Source organism: Dromiciops gliroides, chromosome 1 (genome assembly GCF_019393635.1).
Source record: "Dromiciops gliroides isolate mDroGli1 chromosome 1, mDroGli1.pri, whole genome shotgun sequence".
Lineage (NCBI taxonomy): Eukaryota > Metazoa > Chordata > Mammalia > Microbiotheria > Microbiotheriidae > Dromiciops > Dromiciops gliroides.
In genome coordinates this window covers 78,460,115-78,482,941 of record NC_057861.1, presented here as the reverse complement: position 1 = coordinate 78,482,941, position 22,827 = coordinate 78,460,115, and the positions used below count along the sequence as shown (strand labels likewise).

At 39.2% G+C, this 22,827-nt stretch overlaps 1 protein-coding gene across 1 annotated transcript in view; it reads right to left on the bottom strand.

The window, feature by feature from the left end:
* Positions 1-22,827, bottom strand: part of LOC122736237 (zinc finger protein 501-like) — a 67,241-nt gene that overhangs the window by 31,112 nt on the left and 13,302 nt on the right. The window contains exons 3-4 of the mRNA XM_043978351.1: positions 21,400-21,526; positions 13,500-13,616 (exon numbers count right to left, since the gene is read on the bottom strand). Of these exons, the coding sequence (XP_043834286.1) occupies positions 13,500-13,616; positions 21,400-21,526 (244 nt within the window). The remainder of the gene's footprint in view (positions 1-13,499; positions 13,617-21,399; positions 21,527-22,827) is intronic.

Genomic DNA, 22,827 nt, shown 5'->3' with positions numbered 1-22,827 from the left:
CATGAAGCCCTCTCCCTGACCACCTCAAACTAAAGTGACCTCTTAGAGACTCAAAGACTGAATTAGAGATTGGAAAACCCCAAGAAATCATCCAATACGGGTGCTGTTAACCTTTTTTGTATTATGGATCCCTAGTCTGGTGAAGCTTGTGGACCTCTTGTCAGAATGTTTCTAAATGCACAAAATTAATAAATAATTCATGCTAATATATAGGAAACAAATTATGTCGAAATAATTATCAAAGTATAAGAAAAAAGTTCATGGATCTCATGATCCATTTAACCTCTGATTAAATAAAACCCAATCCCCTCATCTGACAAAGAGACTCGGAACAAGGATTAGAATCCAAGTCGAAACAAGAAGCTTTAATTAAGTGCCTTTTATGCACCAGGCACTACACTAAGCACTAAGGATACCAAAATAAATAAATAAATAAAAAATAAAAAAATCCAGCTACAAAGGGTACTCTTTCCTGAATCCCGCCCTTCTTAGAGACCCCCAAGCTTACTTCCTATTACCTCCCTACATATACTCTTCACTCGGGTTAAGTTGTACAAGTCTCTATCCTTCCTCACTCCCAACACAGGCTGCAATTTTCCCCCTGTATGCCTATGCTCATTTCAGCCCCTAGAATGTCTAACGACCCTTTAAAGCCCAAATTGCCCATCCCCCATTCTTTTTTTTTTTTTTTTTTTTTTTTTTTTTTTTTTTTTTTTTACATTATGAGATAGTTTATTTTTTCCGTTACATGTAAAGATAGTTCTCAACTTTTGTTTATACATGCTTTACAATTTCAGATTTTTCTCCCTCCCTCCCTCCCCTCCCTCCCCCCTCCCCTAGACAGCAGGTAATCTGATATAGGTTATATCTATATATATCTATACATATAGATATATATATACACACACATATATATACACATAATAACATTAATCCTATTTCTGCATTAATCCTGTTACAAGAGAAAGAATCAGAGCAGTGATGCAAAACCTCAAAATAGAAAAAAAAAACAACAGCACCCAAAACAAAAGAAATAATATGGTTCAATCAGCATCTATACTCCACAGTTCTTTCTTTCTTTTTTTTCTTGGATTTGGAGATCCTCTTCTATCATGAGTTCCCTGGAACTCTTCTGTACCGTTGCATTGGTGAGAAGAATATAGTCCATCACAGTAGGTCAACACTCAATGTTGATGATACTGTGTACAATGTTCTTCTGGTTCTGCTCATCTCACTCATCATCAGCTCACGTAAGACCCTCCAGGTTTCTCTGAACTCTTCCTGCTCATCATTTCTTACAGCACAATAGTATTCCATTGTATTCATATACCACAACTTGTCCAGCCATTCCCCAATTGATGGGCACCCCCTCAACTTCCAATTCCTTGCTACCACGTAAAGAGCAGCTATAAATATTTTTGTACATGTGGGTCCCTTTCCCCCTTCCATGATTTCTTTGGGCAAAAGACCTAAAAGTGGGATTGCTGGGTCAAAGGGTATGCACAGCTTTATCGCCCTTTGGGCATAATTCCAAATTGCTCTCCAGAATGGTTGGATCAGCTCACAGCTCCACCAACAATGCATTAGTGTTCCAATTTTCCCACAGCCTCTCCAACATTTATTATCTTCCTTTTTTGTCATTTTAGCCAATCTGATAGGTGTCAGGTGGTACCTCAGAGTTGTTTTAATTTGCATCTCTCTAATCATTAGAGATTTAGAGCATTTTTTCATATGGGAATAGATAGCTTTGGTTTCTTCATCAGAAAACTGCCTGTTCATATCCTTTGACCATTTCTCAATTGCATCCCCCATTCTTAAGACCTTCCTCCAGCATCCCTGGGAGCCCTTTCAGAACTTCTCCAACACACTGTAATACTGGACAGTTCCCAGTGTTTCAGTTCCCAGTGTTTCTATCTCAACCGTAGCGTCCAGGGCGCAAGGTCTAGATCAAGTTTTCTACCTCCTCAAGCACTGGGCAAAGCACAAAGTAGAGCGTTAGCAAAAGCTGAAATGCACCGTCCAGATTGAATGCCCATCCTTCTAGGCCCTCACCAACCCTCCAGATGCTCCTTTCCTTACCCTCTTCCTTCACCTTCCCAACACCCCTCCCCAGTTTCCCGGGGAGAGGGAAAGGTCGAGTGGAGGAAACGGACCTCGAAGACCTTGAGGGACACCTCAAAGCCGCAGCGGCCGAGAACCGGGACCTTAACCTCCACCCGCCCCTAGGCCGGCCCGGGGCGTGCCCCGAGCGCCCATCCGGGGTTCCTCTCGGTACGCTCTAGGGTCCCAGGAGGACCCGCCGTCTCGCTGGTTCCCTCGGTTGAGGCTCGCTGGCGGAGCGAAAAAGAGGCGGAGCAGGGAGGGACGGTTTGGAGCACCGGCCTATTTCAACCCTAATTGGCCTTAGCAGAGCGCGCAGGAGACTCAGCCCTGTTTGGCCCCAAGGACAGAAGCTGACGCAGGGGCTGGGATTTACTGTTAAGGAAAAGAGCCCTCCCTCACGAGGTGAGCAGCCCCAGGCTGGACGGAGCTTCCGGAGAGGCCCCAGTCGGGGACCCGAAGGCGCCCGGGTGAACATGCTGTGTAGAAGGGACTTAGCTCAAGGACCGGCCGGACAAAAAGAGCACCGAACCACCTCAGAGACACAGACTCCTTAGCTTTCCACTCCGCTCACCTCGAAGAGCTCTCCCGTCATTGGCTCAGAGTTTGCGTTCTGAGCCAATGAAATGTGGTACCGGTTCTGCAGCAATGAGAGCACAGGACTTGAGGGGCACGGGCGTGGCAGTGAAGGACCGCGCAGTCCAATACCAAGCCAAGCAGGTTTGTAGACCGAGGACCCCACCCATCCACTTAGGTAGGAAGCCTCAGGATGTTACTTTTTGGTCATCTATTACAAAACTTTTCTAAATAATCATACAAAATTATATTTCGGTAAGCGCTTTAATGTTCACAAATTGCTTTCCCAAAATTGCTTTCTCTAAGGAAGTGCAAATACTCCCATTTTTTCAGATGAAGAAATAGAAGCTTAGAGCGGTCGAATGACACATCCACAATCATAAAAACCCCTGGCTCCAAATCCAGCAATCTTTTCCACTCCATATACTTCAACAAGCACTTACGGTGTTCAAGGTCTGTGCCTAGGCATAGGAGATATGGAGATAGATTTGACAAGGCCCTGCTTTCCAGAAGCTTACAATCTGAGTGGGACAAACATCCAAATAATTACATTATGAAGGAAGTGGAGATAAGTGCAAAGATGAGCTTTAATTAAATGCAAGAAATTTGAGGGTCTGCCTCTTCAAGGAAAACCCCTGAGCAACCAACACAATCTTCCTCTGATTCCTTAAAACTGGGGCCTGGTGATCAACTGGGTTATATGATCAACTCTGACAGCTGATCATACCTTACTATCATATTCATGTAAAACCCACACCAAAGATTCTCTGACACATATAATGGCTACTGTGCTTGGTAACTGGGGTAAAAGTTAAACCATTCGATAGACTTAGATTTACTTTCATGGCCAAGCCACAATCCTCACTTTTCCTCTTTTCACTTTTATAATTTTCCAGGTGCCTTCCATTTCAAGTTCTCCTTGATCCCATGTGTATGGTCCCATCTATATCAAAAAGCAGGTATTAGATGTTTTTCATCATGTTCCAAAGACTGTGCCGAGGGCGAACTACATGCAAGATGAAGCTATAGGCACGCATAAGGTAGTGGCAAAAGCAGTGAGGCATAAGTCTGGGGACCTGGGTTCTCTAACCACTAAGTCAGGGTGCTGCTTTGGGCAGGTCACTTTCTTTCTCTGGTTCTCAGTTTCCCTGTCTTCAAAATAGCAGGGTTGGAGTAGATGGTCTTTTAAGATCCCTTATGTCTCTTACATTCTGTAACCCTTGGTGTATAAGACATGATCCCTACCTTCAAGCATCTTAGTCTTGCTGCAGAGAGAGGTTAATCAGAAGGAGAACATTATTACAAAATAACAGGTGATAAGTACCAGATGAATAATACAGACAATAAGAGCTTTGGAATTCAGAGATGAAAAAGGCACTGTGGGTTAAGGTTGTCAGGATAGGCTTGGTTGGGAGGTTTGGGGGAAGAGGGTTAGACTAGGCCTAGAAGGAGGGGAAGGCATCCAATACATGAGGAAAGGTATGAGCAAGAGCATAGATGTAGAAATATACATCTGAGAAGTCAGAGAGCTTTGAAATCAATCCAAATAGCATGTTCTAAGCCATTGTTATATGTAAGGCATGCTGCATTAAGGATACAAAGATTTTTTTTAAAGATACCATCTCAGAATTCAAAGATCTTGAAACCTAATTGAAAAGTTATAATAGTTACACACAAACAAATACAATATAAAGTAGAAATGTCATAGGGGTAAAGGAGAAGTCTGGATAGCATTATGGAGATATCTGAGGGTCTGACCTCAGTTTCATGAAAAGGTTCATGAAGAAGACAGCACCTGCCCTGGGCCTCAAGAAAAGAGAAATTTCAATAGGTTGGACATACAAGCACATTCCAGACAGTATCATGCATGAATACATGGAGATGGCAAAAGACGGGGTGAGATAGGGAACCTGCTAACATTCCAGCTAGACTGCAACATGGAGAAGGGAAGTGGAAAGAGATAAAGCTGGAAAGGCAGCTCAGAACCACATTGTATCTGGCCTCATGCCAGGTAATTTTCTCCTATAGAAAAAGGAGATATTGCATGGGTGTGACATGGCCAAACCGGTGCACCAGAAATGCAATTCTTGCAGCTTTGGGAAGGATAGAATGGAGAAAGGAGAGACCAGAAACAGTAAAGCTTTCAAGAAATTCTTGTTAAACTGAACAGAACTGAAATAAGGCCTTTAGAACAGTCCAGTCAAGAGATGATGAAGGCCAGAACAAATGTGGCAACAATGGAAATGGGGAGCAGAGGAAATATAAGGAAATGGAACTGAGAGACCCTCACATGTCATTGGATGTGGAGAGAAGCAGGAAGATGAGGTACAAGTCTCTATGGCTGGGAGGATGGTGGGACATCAGCAAAGCAGGATTTAGAGGAAAAATTATGAATTATGTTATGGAAATGATGCATTTGAGTTGCTCTTGAGCCATCCAGATGGAGATATACATCAAGGAGTTAGAAATACAGCCAAGATGTCAAAGGGGAGAATGTGGTAAGAGATTTTAAACAACACACTAGGGAAAAGAGATCAGAAAGCTTTAGACACCTGGGTACTAGAGATGAATGGGAAGTAGGAGTGAGACCATCAGTTACCAAAGGAAGTAAAAGAACCAGGAGATTAATTTCACTTATTTCATAATTCTGCTTGGAGCCAGAGGTATACTGTCTCATGCTGAGCTCAGGGAGATCACTGCAATCCCTGATGCTGTGCTGTCCAAAAGTATATGGGTAGGGGGGCAGCTAGGTGGCGCAGTGGATAAAGCATCAGCCCTGTATTCAGGAGTACCTGAGTTCAAATCCAGCCTCAGACACTTGACACTTACTAGCTGTGTGACCCTGAGCAAGTCACTTAACCCCCATTGCCCCGCAAAAAAAAAAAAAAAAAGTATATGGGGGGGAAAAGGAAAGAGGAGATGAGCTATGCTAAGACATTCACAGCTGCAGAATTCAGCCCTCAGAGGCATGCCAATCAAAATATCCAGAAAAATCTTTCCTATGCTCAGCCCCAAATACATGCCCAAAAGAGAAATCACTCAAGAACTTGAAGAGAAAGGGCCTGAGAAACATGCCCCATGAATAGGGTCTCTTTGGTTCCTTCAGTTCACAATGCTTAATGTTTCCTTAAAGAGAGAATGGGCCAGCTGTTTCAATGACAATAATTCCTGCTAATGAAACTGATAAATTATTCAACAACAGGTAAAAATACTATCTTAACAAATGCTATTTTCAATGAAGAATTTTCTTTAGCAATTTCCCCCAGTCTTGGCAAATGGCCAAGGATTAACAGTGCTTTACTGACAGATTTTTGACAAATTCTAAATTGACACAGGCCCTGACCCCAGGGATCTTACAATACTGCACAGGTTCCCCAAGTTTGACTGAAGCCATCTCCATTTGTTATATTCACTGGACAACTCTCTTATATAAACACTATTGATACTGAAATAAAGGTTGAGCTGGTAACCAAAATTTTCTAGCAATTTTTATACTTACAGGATTCTCTCCAGTGTGAATTCTGAAAAATATAACCTCTAAATAAGAACTTTTCAATGTTTAACTACATTTGTGGCTTTATTTCTAGTGTAAATTCTTTTGTGTGAGTCCTCTGGTGCCGAATAAGTCGAGAGCTCTGACTAAAGGCTTTTCCACATTCCAGATATTCATAAGGTTTCTCTCCAGTATGAATTATCTGATGTTTAATAAGGTTGGCTCTCTGACTGAATGCATTACCACAATCTTTACATTTATAGGGTTTCTCACCAGTGTGAATTATCTGATGTTTAATAAGGTTGGCTCTCTGACTAAAGACTTTACTACATTCTTTACATTTGTAGGGTTTCTCACCAGTATGAATTCTCTGGTGTTGAATTAGGTGTGAACTCAGACTAAAGGCTCTACCACATTCATTACACTCATAGGGTTTCTCTCCAGTGTGAATTCTCTGGTGTTGAATAAGATACATGCTCTGACTGAAAGCTTTCCCACATTCATCACATTCATAGAGATTTTGTCTAGTGCGAATACTCTGATGTTGATTAAGTCTTGAGCTCCAACTGAAGCCTTTCCCACATTCATTACATGTATAAGGTTTCTCACCTGTATGAATTCATTGATGTCAAATAAGAGTTGAACTTTGACTAAAGGCTTTCCAACATTCAGTACATTCATAGGGTTTTTCTCCAGTGTGTGTCCTCTGGTGTTGAATAAGATGTGAGCTCCAACTAAAACCTTTCCCACAAACATCACACCTATATGGTTTCTCACCAGTATGAATTCTCTGATGTAGAGCAAGGTCAGAATTATATTTGAAGCTTTTGGTACAAGCATAACATTTATGGGCTATTTCTCCTACAGCATCTCTCTGATATGGGAAGTGGTTTGGATTAAGGCCAAAGTTTCTCTCAAACTCTTTACATTCCTGCATTCTCTCTCCTTTAGCTGTTTTCTTGTGGATCATATTTACTGGCCTTAATTGCCTTTCTTGGGAAAGGGATTCCCTCAAAATCATCCCAGCAGAGTTTCCCTGATGATTTCCTAAACTGTCAGATCCACAAATTTCTGTAAAATTATGTTTCTGAGGAATATCTATTAGGAATAATTGTGATGTCCTTCCATGTAGTAGAGCTTGTAATTGTATCTCTTCTGAAGTTTCCTCTTTTCCATATGACCACACATTCTCAGTCCCTGTTTCACAATCTGAAAAAATAAGAAAATGTCACATATCTCTTGTACTGGGAGAAACTGCTGGAGGAAAAGGATCATTAAAAAAAATAGACTGCATTTATATAGTATTTTGCAGTAGACATCACTGACATTAGTGTCTAAGATATGGCTTTGACAGATCTCAAAACTGGCCTTAGAAATTGGAGAAACAATGGAAAGGGCAACAGAAGTTCGAATTGGAACAAGGAAATGAGGTATAAGGAGTGGCCTCTACAGAAAGGGGTAGTCAGAGAAGAAACGGTAGAAAACTATCACAGGAATAAACTGCTGGCAGAATGTAGATGTGCAAAGGAAGTTCACAGGGTGACAAAAAGGGAAAGAAGGAGGTATGTTTGGGGCTGGCAAGAGTTGCAAGGAGTATGGGAAAGGGCGTCAGGGAAAGTGATAAAAGAAAAAGAAGGATCAGAGGGGGCAGCTAGGTGGCACAGTGGATAGAGCACCGGCCCTGGATTCAGAAGGACCTGAGTTCAAATCTGGACTCAGACACTTGACACTTACTAGCTGTGTGACCCTGGGCAAGTCACTTAACCCCAATTGCCAGAAGAAAGAAGGAAGAAGAAGAAGAAGAAGAAGAAGAGGAAGAGACTACATAGATAAAAAGAAGAGCATTATCTACCCGATAAGAGTTCTGAGTAAGGAACTGTAAAACTGTTGCTGCCACAAGCTAGTCCACCCTGATGTCACTCACTAAGCAGTTATTGACTTACCTCCTCAGTGGCCCAACACTCTGCACCCAGTCCCTTAAGCCACTACCTTTCACTTTATCATTGATCTCTCTCTCCTCCCCGCTATGACACTGACCTTTAGCCATGTATTTTCTTAGGCTCTTTTCTTTTATGCTTCCACAGAATACATACAACACCTTTTAAGAATCCAAACTGAGGGGCAGCTAGATGGCACAGTGGTTAAAGCGCTGGCCCTGGATTCAGGAGGACCTGAGTTCAAATCCAGCCTCAGACACTTGACACTTACTAGCTGTGTGACCCTGGGAAAGTCACTTAACCTCCATTGCCCCACCAAAAAACAAACAACAACAAAAAAAACCAAGAATCCAAACTGAGCACATCTCATCCTCCAGCTGTTGTTCCCTCTTTTCTCAGGAGCTAGATGTGGGTTTGTTTACTTTCAAAATCTAAACTCCCCACAGGGACTTATTTCCTTTTCAGAATTTTTCATAAGTGAATCCATCCTAAGCCCTGCACATGGCCCACCTCCTTCCCCACCTCCAAATCAATACAATGTTTCTCCATTCATTTTCTCCTTGCTGTTCAGCTACTTTGGTTAACCAAGAACTGAAACATATTCTACAGTACCTTCTCTGACACAAACTTCCAGTTTCTGCCTCCACTGCTTCATTTTCAAATTCTTGGGCTACTGCTGGAGAGTCCACATTAGAAAAATGTCACATCACTTGATTCAAATAGAAAATCTCCTAGATGATTAACCTATTATATTTTTGTTACCTATTGTGATACTAGGCAATGTCATTCCCCTCTAAGTTCTCTCTGTACAGTGATATGCAAATCTGTTTGTTTACCACCATGTTCACCTCTTGTAGGTCAGTCAGAGTTAGCTAGATGGTGCAGTGCATAGAGTGCTGGACCTGGAGTCAGGAAGTCCTGAGTTCAAATCCAGCCTCAGACATTGGAGGTCCCTGGACAAGTCACTTAACTTCTCTGTCTCCATTTCCTCATTTGTAAAATTGGGATAATAATAATACCTACCTATCAGAATTATTGTGAGAACCAAATAGGATGACATATATAAAAAGCTTTACAAACCTTAAAGCCCTATATAAAGGTTATTATTATTATTGTTGTTATTATTACAGTTATTATAACATATGGCAGCTTCCACTGCAAGTTTCAATATTAACTCACATTGACCATTAAGATGACAGTCCAGTTCACCTCACCTCTATGACTCTTCCTCAAGTCATGATGGGGAGGGGATACCATCATCCCTCCAAGCTGCAGATCTTGCTCTTTCACCCTATTCAACTCAATAAAGACTCAGAGGGCTCCCTGCAAATGACTCCTCAATCTATGCTTAGCCCCAATATCTTCCTTGAACTCCAGTCCCATATCTCCAACATTTCCACCTCAATGTTCCTTTAAGCACCGCAAAATCAGTGATGACCAAACCTGAATTAATTGCTGTCTTCTTTGAACCTCCCCACTTCCCAACATTCTTCCTTCTAGTGACAACACCACAAGGTGGCCACATCACTCATACTCTCTTCATCCTCTTCACTAATAGTGCAACCAACCTATGTTCGTTCCCTCACTTATTTCTCACCTAGATGACTCCATTAGGCTCCCAAATGGCCTTCTTCAGGGTCCCGAAAGGCTGCCAAAATAGTCTATGGGCATCCAGGGAATTCATCTCATCATTTCCCACCTGCCTGCTTTCCTGCTTTTCATCTCCAGAAACTCATCAATCTGCAAGACAAAATCAACTCTGAAACTTATACTTCCTCAGATCATTTTCCACTTGGGGGTAGGACTTCAAGCCCTGCTGCTAACCTCCTCCCCAACCCATTTTTCATCATATTTTATGTATCTCCTCCATTTGATTGTTGAGTTCCTGAAGGCAGGGACTATCATGCCTTTCTTTGTATCTTCAACTTGGCATAATAATAGGTGCTTAATAAATGCTTACTGATTCTGACTCTTTTTTCAGCTGCCAAAATAGTTATTCTCACTCCCCTGCTCAAACACTTTCATTGGATTCTTATTACTGCTAAAATAAAATGCTTACCTAGCATTCACAGCCCTCACAATATGGCTCCAATCTTTCCAAATTTATTTTCCATTACTCCCCTCTATATTATCTCCCTTCTAGCCAATTTAGACCACAACTATGATGATGATGATGGTGATAACTACAACAACAACAACAACTACTACTACTACTACTACCAATAATTATAGCACCTAGCATTTATCTAGTACTTTATTGTTTGTGAAGCACTGAACATGGGTTTTCTCATATGATCCTCATAACAACTCTGTGAGATGGGTGCTATTATCATCTCTGTTTTATAGATGAGGAAACAGAGATTGAAAATGATTAAGGGAGCTGCTCAGGATCACCTACCTCAGGAAGTGTTTGAGGCAAGATTCGGACTTAGGTCTTCCAGACTCCTTGCAGTTCCTTGAATAAGATACTTTATCTCACACCTCCAGGCATTGCCATGGCTGTTCCCTGTGCCTGTATGTCTCCTCCCTCCTCATCTCTACCTCTTAGCTTCCTTCAAGTCTGGGCTAAAATCTCACATTCTACAAGAAACTTTTCCCAGTCCCCCTTGATGCTAGAGTTTTCCTTTTGACATTACCCCCCAATTAATCCTGTATACATCTTGTATGTACATAATTGTTTGCATGTCTGTGATTTCTCCTAGAAAGCAGAGATCATACCTTTCTCTGTATCCTCAGCACTTAGCACAGTGCCAGGCACCTGTGATGCTTAATAAATATTTGTTGACTTACACTTTCCTCACAAAACCTCTATTAGGTAGGCAGCCATCTTACAGATAAGAAAACATAGTCTGAGAAGTTGATTTGCCCACAGATACAAGGGTAGTAAACATCTGAGGCGGGATTCAAACCTAGGCCTCCTAATTCTAAAATTAACACTCTTATATACTATGTCTCTCAATATACTGAGAGCTCTCTAAATGCAAGTTCTGTCATTTATTATAGTAGGAATTTTTAAAGCACTCAATTAAAATTGAATTAAATTACTGAACCTATATATATATATATGTGTGTGTGTGTATATATATATATATATATATATATATATATATTTCTTTCTTTTTTTCTGAGCCTAGATTTAGCAATTCATTACCAGCATGATTTGGTAGCCTAGGAAGCTAATGAAACCTTAGGGCACACTCAAGGAGTCACAGTATCCAAGGCCAGAGAAGCTCCATGGTGCTCTGCTCTGGTCATACCACATCAGGAATGTTTTGTTCAGTTCTGGGTCCAACATTTTAGGAAGGACATTGGTAAGTTAGAAAGATTATAGAATATGGTTATCAGCATGGTGAAGAACCTCAATTTCATGTCATTTGAGATTCAGTTGAAGGAACTAAAGAGAAAGAATTACTAAGAAAAAGAGGGATGTGTTCAGTTATATGAAGGGTAAAATGGAAAAAGCATTAGGCTTATTCTGTTTGGTCCCAAAGAACAGAATAGGAATAATGGGAAGAAGTTACAAGGAGGAAGTTTGATACAAGAGAAACTTCCTAATAATTAAAAGTATCCAAAAATGGAATGGGCTTCCTCTAGAGGCGATAGCTTTCCTCTCCCTAGAAATCTTCAAGCAAAGGCAGGATGACCATTTGTTAGCTATGTGGTAAAGAAAGTTAATTTTCAGGGATGGGTTGAAATAGATGATCACTACTGATCCAACCATTCTGGAGAGCAATTTGGAATTATGCCCAAAGGGCGATAAAGCTGTGCATACCCTTTGACCCAGCAATACCACTTTTGGGTCTTTTTCCCAAAGAGATCATGGAAGGGGGAAAGGGACCCACATGTACAAAAATATTTATAGCTGCTCTTTACGTGGTGGCAAGGAATTGGAAGTTGAGGGGGTGCCCATCATTGGGGAATGGCTGGACAAGTTGTGGTATATGAATACAATGGAATACTATTGTGCTGTAAGAAATGATGAGCAGGAGGAGTTCAGAGAAACCTGGAGGGTCTTGTGTGAGCTGACGATGAGTGAGATGAGCAGAACCAGAAGAACTTTGTACACAGTATCATCAACACTGAGTGTTGATCTACTGTGATGGACTATATTCTTCTCACCAATGCAATGGTACAGAAGAGTTCCAGGGAACTCATGACAGAAGAAGATCTCCAAATCCAAGAAAAAAAAAAAACAACTGCAGAGTATAGATGCTGAATGAACCATACTATTTCTTTTGTTTTGGGTGCCATTGTTTTTTTTTCTATTTTGAGGTTTTGCATTACTGCTCTGATTTTTTCTCTTATAACAGGATTAATGCAGAAATAGGATTAATGTTATTATGTGTATATATATGTGTGTGTATAGATATGTATATGTATATGTATATGTATATAGATATATAGATATAACCTATATCAGATTACCTGCTGTCTAGGGGAGGGGGGAGGGAGGGGAGGGAGAAAAATCTGAAATTGTAAAGCTTGTATAAACAAAAGTTGAGAACTATCTTTACATGTAACGGAAAAAATAAAATACCTTATATGTAAAAAAAAAACAAACAACTATACAAAAAAAATTTTTTTTTAAATAAATAGATGATCGCTGAGGTCTCTAATTGTGATTCCTCTTGGTACAATATTCCCCACAGGTTCCCTTTCATCTCTAAGTGTAGAAAAAGAATCTCCCCATTGCTTCTAGTGCTGCTCTCTGGGGCCTCAGGTCTAAGCCCTATTCCTCCTGACAGTTCTTCCAATACATGAAGAAGCAATTATCCATCTTCCTCTACCCACCAGACTACCCACCCATACCCCAGACTAAATATTTTTCTTTTCCAGGCTTTCTCTTTTCTCTATTCTATTCTTTCTCTATTCTCTATTCAGTTCAATAGAACTGGTACTCCATTCAGAGCCCATCCTACTCCAGCTGCACCCAAAGCCAAAAGGAAAATCATAACTGCTTTAAATCACCAGAGTAGCTTTTCACTCTCTCATGTATCAGGCAGAGATCCCTAATCTATGCTTTAAAGGTTACTCTAGTAGGCACTGTATGTTCTCACTTTTTTCATAGTCTTTGTTTTCCATTTACCTCTTGAACTAACACTCAAAACCACCTCCATCTGCACTCCTCTACAGCAAAATATTCTGAAAGATGTAGGTAACTAACTTTCTCTTCTGGACCTGACACAGTACCTGTCTAACATGCTTGTGTAAAAAGATTATGTTTATCTGCGTTTGGGTTGTATTCCCATACTGGGGCAAGACTTATTGTCTTACCTACATTCTATACATCCCCTGATGAGAGACAGTGAAAGAATGATGACTTTGATTTAATAAATACTTCTTGACAGACTGATTGATTTAATTTCCAGTGCCTAATTTTCTCCCTCATTCACCTGTGTAGGAGGTTCTCAGGGTCTCCTCTCTTTCCTTGGATCCTTGCAGATCCAAGGCCCATGGCTCTTCTCCTTGCTCCAGCTGGTAAATCAGGTCAGGTTTGGAAACTGAACATCCTGCTCATGAGAAGAGAAATAAGATGGGAAGTATCCATGCATCACATAGAAAACATTACTGTTTTGGGCTTGGTCCCAGGCCCTGGGAATAATAGGGAGAGAGAAAAAAGAAATATCCAGAGTCTAAGTTAGGAAGACCAAGAGGGGCAAGAAAAGGCCTGAAAGGAACATATTCCTAGGAGAGTGCACGTTTTAGGGTGGGAGAGGGAAGAAGGGTTTAGGAAAGAAAGGAAGTAAAAATGTGACCGTACTGGGAATTAGAGAATTTCAGATGAAGAACTGACCTCATATGTCATATAGTCCAATGATACCCAAGAAGGAAGAAATCTCTTCAGAGTAATAAAAAGTCACTGACTACAGCTTTGTTAGAAATGTTTTTCTTTCCTCAGGCCTAAATGTGCCTCTTTGCAATTTCAACCCATCACATCAAGTTCTTCATTCCAAAGCTACATCCACAGCACATCACATGCCATCAAATATCTATTATTTACCCAGTAATTCCCTTGTCAGGATAAACCAATCCTCCCTTCTCTAACCTGGCTGCCCTCCTCTGGATGTTCTCCAGCTTATCAATGTCCTGTCTAAAATATGATGCCTAAAGCTGGACATGGTTTTCCAGATGTGATATAAGCAGGGTAGATTATTGTGGGACTAGCATATCATTTATGGACCCCACACCTCTTAATGCAGACTGATATTTCACTAGATTTCTTGGATGCCCTATTATATTGTTTTATTTTAAAATTTATTCTGAACTTAAACATCAAATAAAATTAAGATTTTCATATAAATAGTAGAACAGAAAAAAGAGGACTATGTATGAAACTGCAGATCTCTACTACATACAACTTGATTTTTTAAAAAGGATATATAATTGGGGCAGCTAGGTGGTACAGTGGATAAAGCACCAGCCCTGGATTCAGGAGGGCCTGAGTTCAAATTTGGACTCAGACACTTGATACTTACTAGCTTTGTGACACTGGGCAAGTCACTTAACCCTCATTGCCCCGCCAAAAAAAAAAAAAAAAGGATATATAAGTTCAATTTGGAACTTTCAAAGCTGTCCTGTTTGTCTATTTCTGACCTTCCTTCCATTCTCTGCATTTTTTAAAAAGATAGCTCAATGACCCTCTTTTCTTTCTCTTCTTTTCCTTTTGGCTTCCCTATTTCTATGCTTCCTGCTTTCCCCATTTCCCACAATTAAAAAGAAAAAAGGAAAAACTTTTGTAACAAACACATAAAATCACTGACTGTTGTGAGATTTAAAATTGGATATTATATCATAAATCTACCCTACTTAACCTTTCCCTTAATTTATCTCCCAGACTAGCAAATGGAAGAAGCTTCTGGTTTTCTAGATAGACCATTTATTGTATGGTAGTCACAAGGTGATGTTGATTAGAAGGATAGGAAAGTAGAAACACAATACAAATCGTCTTAAGTCTAAGCTTAGTCTATATTCCATATAAAACTCACCAAAAGAGAAGGCCACCTTTGGGGAGAGAGAGACCGTCTGTGCAGCGCAGTCAGGAGACCAGCAGAGCAGGAAAAAACTCCCACTTCTGTTCTCTCCTTGCCTTTTAAGCTCACACCCCGGAAGTGGAGTGCTAGCAGGCAGTCTGACGTGCTCAGCAGGCAGACTGGCGTGTGCAGCTCATGCCGTTGGTCTCCTCCCCGAAAGGGTGGTCCTTAAAAAAAAACTGGCGTCTTTCAGTTATCCTAACCGACTGTTAAAAAACTTTCATATTTTTTTACCACACTGTGGACAAAAGTGCATGCCTTATTCAGTGTCCTGAGTCTCTGTTAAGTAGGTAACAGCTTCATCTTCAGTTCTTTGTAATTGAAGTTGATCACTGCATTTATCAGAGTTCTCAAGTTTTCAAAGCTGTTTATCTTTACAATGCTGTCGTTATTTTATGTATTGTTCTGGTTCTATTCAATTCACTCTGCATCTGCTCATACAGGTTTTCTCAGGTTCTTTCTGAAACTCTTCATTTTGTCACTTCTTAATGGCAGAATAATATTCTATTACATTTACATAATTTGTTTGCCATTCCCCAGTAGACAGGCATCCCCCTTAGTATCCAGTTCTTCACTACTACAAAAGAGCAATTAATATTTTTGCATATGAGCCCTTTTCCTCTATGATCTCTTTGGGGTACAGGCCTTTAGTGATACAGCTGAGTTATAGAGTATACACAGTTATAGAGTATACACTTTTGGGACATTGCTCCAAGTTGCTTTCAAAATAGCTAGACCAATTCACAGGTCCTCTAACAGTTCATCAGTATATTGTTTTAGTGTAGTCTTTCCAATTGTTATTTTCCTTTTTTGTCATCTTTGCCAATCTGATTGGCATGAGGTGGAACCTCAAAGTTGTTTTAATTACCATTTCTCTAATTATTATTGATTTGGATCATTTTGGGGGGGCCGGGGCAATGAGGGTTAAATTACTTGCCCAGGGTCACACAGCTGATGTCTGAGGCTGGATGTAAACTCAGGTCCTCCTGAATCCAGTGCCAGTGCTTTATCCACTGCACCACCTAGCTGCCCCCAAATTGGAGCATTTTTAATGGAGATTGATAGCTTGGATTTCTTCCTCTGAAAACTACCATTCATATCCTTTGACCATTTATCTACTGGGAAATGGCTATTATTCTTATAAATTTGGCTCAGTCCCCCATATATCTGGAAAATGAAACATAAAAGAAATTTGCTGCAAAGATTTTTCCCCAGTTATTTTTTTTCCTGCTAATTTAACAGTATTGGTTTTGTTTGTGGAAAACACTAAAATTTTATATAGTTTAAATTGTCTATTCTATGTTCTAAGATATAAAATCTGTGATTCTCTTTTTTATTTCTTTCTTTTTTCTTTTCTTTTCTTTTTTTTTTTTTTTGGTGAGGCAGTTGGGGTTAAGTGACATGCCCAGAGTCACACAGCTAGTAAGTGTTAAGTGTCTGAGGCTGGATTTGAACTCAGGTCCTCCTGAATCCAGGACCAGTGATCTATCCACTGTGCCACCTAGCTGCCCCCTCTTTATTATTTCTTTCTTTTTAAAAAAAATATTTATTTATTTATTTTTGTGGGGCAGTGAGGGTTAAGTGACTTGCCCAAGGTCACACAGCTAGTAAGTTTCAAGTGTCTGAGGCTGGATTTGAACTCAGGTCTTCCTGAATCCAGGGCCAGTGCTTTATCCACTGCACCACCTAGCTGCCCCCTTTATTATTTCTTTATGAACTCTTCCTCTATCCACTGAGCTGACGATAATTTCTTCTTTTCTCCTCTATTTTGCTTATGATGTCACCTGTTATGTTTAAGTAATGTGTCCATTTGGAATTTATTTCATTATCGTGAGATATTGGTCTGCACATAATTTCTACCAGACTGCCTTCCAGTTTTTCTGACAGTATCTGTTGAAAAGCTACCTCAGTAGCTGGGGTCTTTTATGTTTAATGAGCCCTATGTTACTTTGTTTTTCTGTTCCACCATTGACCTCTCTATTTTTAAACCAGTATCAAATTTTATGGATAATTGTTGCTTTGTAGTCTAGTTTGAGATACGGTACTACTAGACTCCCTTCTTTTCCATTTTTTTATTATTTCTCTTGAGATTCTTGACCTTTTTTGTTCCTCTAGATGAATTATACCCACTCCATCTTTTCCTACCCCCTAGCTCTATAAAATAATCTTTTGGTAATTCAAATGGCATGGCACCAAATAAGTAAATTATTTTGCATAGTACTGTCATTTTTATTTTATTAGCACAGCCTCCTCATGAACAATCAATATTTCTTAAATTATGTAGGTGTGCCTTTATTTCTATAAAGTGTTTTATAATTGTATTCATTATCATTCACATGTCTGTCTTGGTAAATAAACTCCCAAGTATTTTATATATTCTGTAATTATTTAGAATGAAATTTCTCTGTCTCTTCCTGGGGTTTGTGGGGTTTGTTGATAATATAGAGAAATGCTCACTTCTATGGATTTTTTTAGTTGATTCTTCTGGGTTTTCTACACAGACCATCATATCCTCTGCAAAAAAAAAGCAGCAATAGTTTGATTTCTTCTTTGCCTGTGTTTATTCTATCAATTTCTTCTGTTTGTCTTATTCTAATAGCTAGCATGTCTAATACTATATTAAATAGTAGCAGTGATAATGGACATTCTTCATTTACCTCGATCTTATTGGAAAGGCCTTTTACCTTTCTCCATTATACATATTTATAAATATATTATACATTATAAATTTTCATTTTATATAGATGTTATTTACTATATTAAAGAAATATCCATTTACTTTATTAAGGAAATATCCATTTATTCCCATTTACTTCTACTTTTACTTTATTATTTACTCTACTATTTACTACTATTTATTTTACTATCCATTTACTTCTGTTTTTAACAGAAATGGGTGTTAATTTTATAAAAATATTTGTTTGGTATCTACTCATATAAATACATGTTTATTATTTATATTATTAGCATGATTTATTCTATTTATATTTATTCTCATGAACTAACCTTGTATTCCTAGTATAAATCCAACCTGTCATAGTGTATAATAAAAATAAAACCTACTATGTGCCAAGCATATGTTAAGCATTTTACAAGTATTATCTCATTTAATACTCAAAACAAACCTGGGAGGTAGGTGCTATTCTTTTTTTTTTTTTTTTTTGGTGGGGCAATGAGGGTTAAGTGATTTGCCCAGAGTCACACAGCTAGTGAGTGTATCAAGTGTCTGAGGCTGAATTTGAACTCTGGTCTTCCTGAATCCTGGGCTGGTGCTTTATCCACTGCACCACCTAGCTGCCCCCATAGGTGCTATTCTTATCCCCATTTTACAATTGAGGAAATTGAGGCAAATAGAAATAAAGTGACTTGCTCAAGGTCATATAACTAGTTAAGTGTCTGAGGCTGCATTTGAACTCAAGTCTTCCTGATTCTAGGCCCAGTTCTCTATCTACTTTGCCGTCTAGCTGTATAATCTTTCAAATGTGATGTTTTAGCCTATTTGCTAATATTTTACTTTAAATATTTGTGGTAACATTCATTCATTGCTTTCTGTTGAGGTATTAGGACCATAACTGCATCACAGAAGGAGATTAGAAAAGTACTTATTTTTGCACACAGTTTATATAATACATAGATTATTTGTTCATGGAATGTTTGATAGAATTCACTCTTAAATGCATCTGGTCCTGGAATTTTTCCTTTAGAAATTCATTTGTGGCTTGTTCAATTTCTTTTCCCTATATTGGGTTATTCAAATAATCTTTACCTTTTTCTGTTAATTTGAATATTTTGTATTTCTTAAGTATTCGTCCATTTCATCTGTTACTGGTTTTAACATATAACTCAGCAAAATGGTTTCTGATATTTTCCTTTATTTCTTCTTCAATTGCTTTGAATTCTCCTCTTTTTTCTTTTTTTGGCCAGGCAATCGGGGTTAAGTGACTTGCCCAGGATCACACAGCTAGTAAGTGTCAAGTCTCTGAGGCCACATTTGAACTCAGGTCCTCCTGAATCCAGGGCCAGTGCTTTAACCACTAAGCCATCTAGCTGCCCCTCTTTTTTTTCTTAATCAGACTGTTTAATCTTATTAATTGTTTCACCCAAAAAATTAGCTCCAAGATTTATTTATCAGTTCAATGGATTTTTTTTGCTTTCAATTTTGTAAAGCCATTTTTAAAAGTTTTTCAGAATTTCTACTTTAGGGTTTAGTAGGGGAAGATTTTTTTAGTTCTTTTTAAATTATATGCCCAGAGCATTAATTTATTCTATTTTCTGTGATGAAAACATTTAGAGATATAAATTTCCCATAAGAATTGTATTGCCTCATTGTTGTCTTTGATAAAATTGCCATATCATTTATTGATTAATATTAATCTTGTTATCAACCAAAATACCAAGAGTTTGTGTTTGACCCAGTAATACCACTATTAGGTCTTTTTTTTTTTTTTTTTTTTTTGCAGGGCAATGAGGGTTAAGTGACTTGCCCAGGGTCACACAGCTAGTTAAGTGTCAAGTGTCTGAGGCTGGATTTGAACTCAGGTCCTCCTGAATCCAAGGCCAGTGCTTTATCCACTGCGCCACCTAGCTGCCCCACTATTAGGTCTTTATCCCAAAGAGATCATAAGAAGGGAAAAGGACCCACATGTACAAAAATATTTATAGCTGCTCTTTTTGTAGTGGCAAGGAATTAGAAATTGAGGGGATGGGGGGCAGCTAGGTGGCGCAGTGGATGAAGCACCGGCCCTGGATTCAGGAGTTCCTGAGTTCAAATCCGGCCTCAGACACTTGACACTTACTAGCTGTGTGACCCTGGGCAAGTCACTTAACCCCCATTGCCCCGCAAAAAAAAAAAAAAAAAAAAGAAAGAAATTGAGGGGATGCCCATCAACTGGGGAATGGCTGAACAAGTTGTGGTATATGAATGTAATGGAATACTATTGTGCTGTAAGAAATGATGAGAAGGCAGATTTCAGAGAAACCTGGAAGGACTTACATGAACTGATGCTGAGTGAGATGAGCAGAACCAGGAGAACATTGTACACAGTATCAACAACACTGTGTGAAGATCAACTGTGATAGATTTGACTCTTCTCAGCAACATAATGGTCCAAGATAATTCCAAAGGACTCATGATTGAAAATGTCCTCCAAATCCAGAAAAAAAGAACTGTGGAATCTAGATGCAGATTGAACCATACTGTTTCTACTTTTTTTGTTTTTCTTTTTTGAGGTTTTTCCCTTTTGTTCTGATTCTTCTTTCACAGCATGACTAATGCAGAAACATGTTTAATGTGATTGTACAAATATAACCTATATCAGATTGCTTGTTGTCTTGGGGAGGAAGGACAGAGGGAAGGGAGGGGAGGAAGGGAGGGAGAAAAACTTAGAACTAGAAATCTTATAAAAACAAATGTTGAAAATTATCTATACATGTAACAAGAAAATAATAGAATACTTTTATGATTTAAAAAAAGAACAATTAATTTTTTAAAATACCAACAGTTGTCCAGAAGAACTGTTTTTCTCTCCCATCTTATACTTGTGAATTTGATTTTTTTTTTGAGTCAAGTGTAAGACTTTACATTTATCCCTATTCAATTCAGCCCAACATTTTAGCCTATTGAGATCTTTTAGAATCTCATACTGAACTGCTAAAGTCCTGAGATCCAGCATATTAGCCAACCCTCTCAGCTTTGTGTCTTTACACTATGATCCCTTCTACCCTGTGATATCATCTCAAATCTTGACAAGAGCTATTTTAAGTCTCCCCTTTCCAGGCTAAATATCCTCAGTCCCTTCAACTCCTAGTGGCTCCTATCTTCAGGAACCATTCCAATATATAATGTCCCTCTTAAAGGATGTTGCCCAAACAGGACATATGCTCATTAGTTCCCAACAGTTTCATCCAAATGCTACTGGACAAGACAGTGGTCTTTCTCTCAATGATACAAAGGGGCATATATGTAATAAATGCTTTTTTAATAAATGAATTGTGGAAAGCCATCTGAAGAAAGTTCAAAAGATGGAGAAAACGTGGCTTATGGGATCACTCAAAGAGTTGCCTATTTTCACATACTGTTGAGAAGTGTGAGAACAAGGAACAAGGAGAGGCAGCTAGGTGTCACAGTGGATAAAGCACCAGCCCTGCATTCAGGAGAACAAGGAACAAGAATATCTTGTTTTGGGGCCCTGAGTCATAGAGGCTTCACAGCTACATAAAGAAGCCATGAGGTACCAGTAAGCTAAATCTATAAAGTCCTTACCCAGCCAGACCATGTTCCCATAATTCTCCAGCATCACATCCCTGTAGAGAGCCTTCTGAGTGGGATCCAGATGTGTCCATTCCTTCCTTGTGAAATACAGAGCCACATCCTCGAATGTCACTGCTTCCTGAAATGAAACATTCATGTTTTGGGAATGATAAACTCTCTCCTTGTCCCATCCCTGCCTCCTAAACAATACATCTATGCTGACCCAGAAATGAATCTCCCTCAGCCCCCACTCATGGGGGTGGAGGTAGCAGGGTAAGGAAGGGAAGGAAATAGATTTAGAAGTAGAGAACTGGCATAAAGGTTTTAGTGGAAGGTTCATCCCCAACTCTCAAAAAATACTTAATGGAGCTAAAAAATATCCAGAGATAAAGAGAAAGCCAACTACCAAGATCAAAGCAATGGGAGGGCAGTCTGTGAGGGTGCCATAAGAGCTCAGATCAATCAATCACGTGCCAAGCACATAAAATCAATTAGGTGTCTTCAATTTGGAAGTTGAAGGCTTAGAAAAGATATGGCCAGTTTATAAGTTAGATATTGATTAATATAGATTTATTTAGTACATTCTATACATGAGAACTAAGATATAACCATTGGAACTTGAAAGGGGTAATTTAGGACAAAGAAAAGCAATTGCTACTTTGTTATCCCATAAGGTATCAACAGAATTAGCCCAAGAAAGGTCCAAAATCAAACAATAAGAAGAAAAGGCCTCTCTGCATAAAATACCTTAAAGCAACACTGCACAACAGTAAAATACTGAAAACATCATATGCCCAGCAATTGGCTCAGCAGTGGCATCCATATACAATGGAATTATCACTACAGCACAAAGAATGACCAACATGATTAATAGAAACTGTAACGATTGGAATAACGCCACCTGCTGGAGACTTACTGTAGAAGAGTTCTGCCCATGAAGTGAAGGTCTTTGAGGGCAAGACCAGGAGTCTTTTCTTTGGCATCAGGAAGTGACGCAGGCTAGTGGGAGGAGGAAGGAAGAGACTGGCGCTCGGTCTCAGGCTCTTTTTCCTGAGGACGCTGGTGGAGAGGGGAGCTAGAAATGTGCTCTCCCTTTAATAGATAGGAATCTAGGCCTTTTCTTCTCTCTTTACCAAACTCTTATTCTCCTTAATAAATGCTTAAAAGTATAACTCTTGCTAAAGCTTATAATTTATTGGCGACCACTCATTAGATATTTTAGACAGTTTAGCTAGAATTTTAGCCCTTAACAAAAAGAAACATTGAAAGTTGTGTATGAATTTAGGTACACAGAAAGAATGAGAACCCAAAGAACAATACACACTAATTAAAATATTAAACAATGACAAAGCTCATGACAAATACAGGGAGAAACGTTGATATGACTCTGCTAAAAGTTAATGCATTTGTAGCTCAACTCTTTTAATGACAGAGGAATAA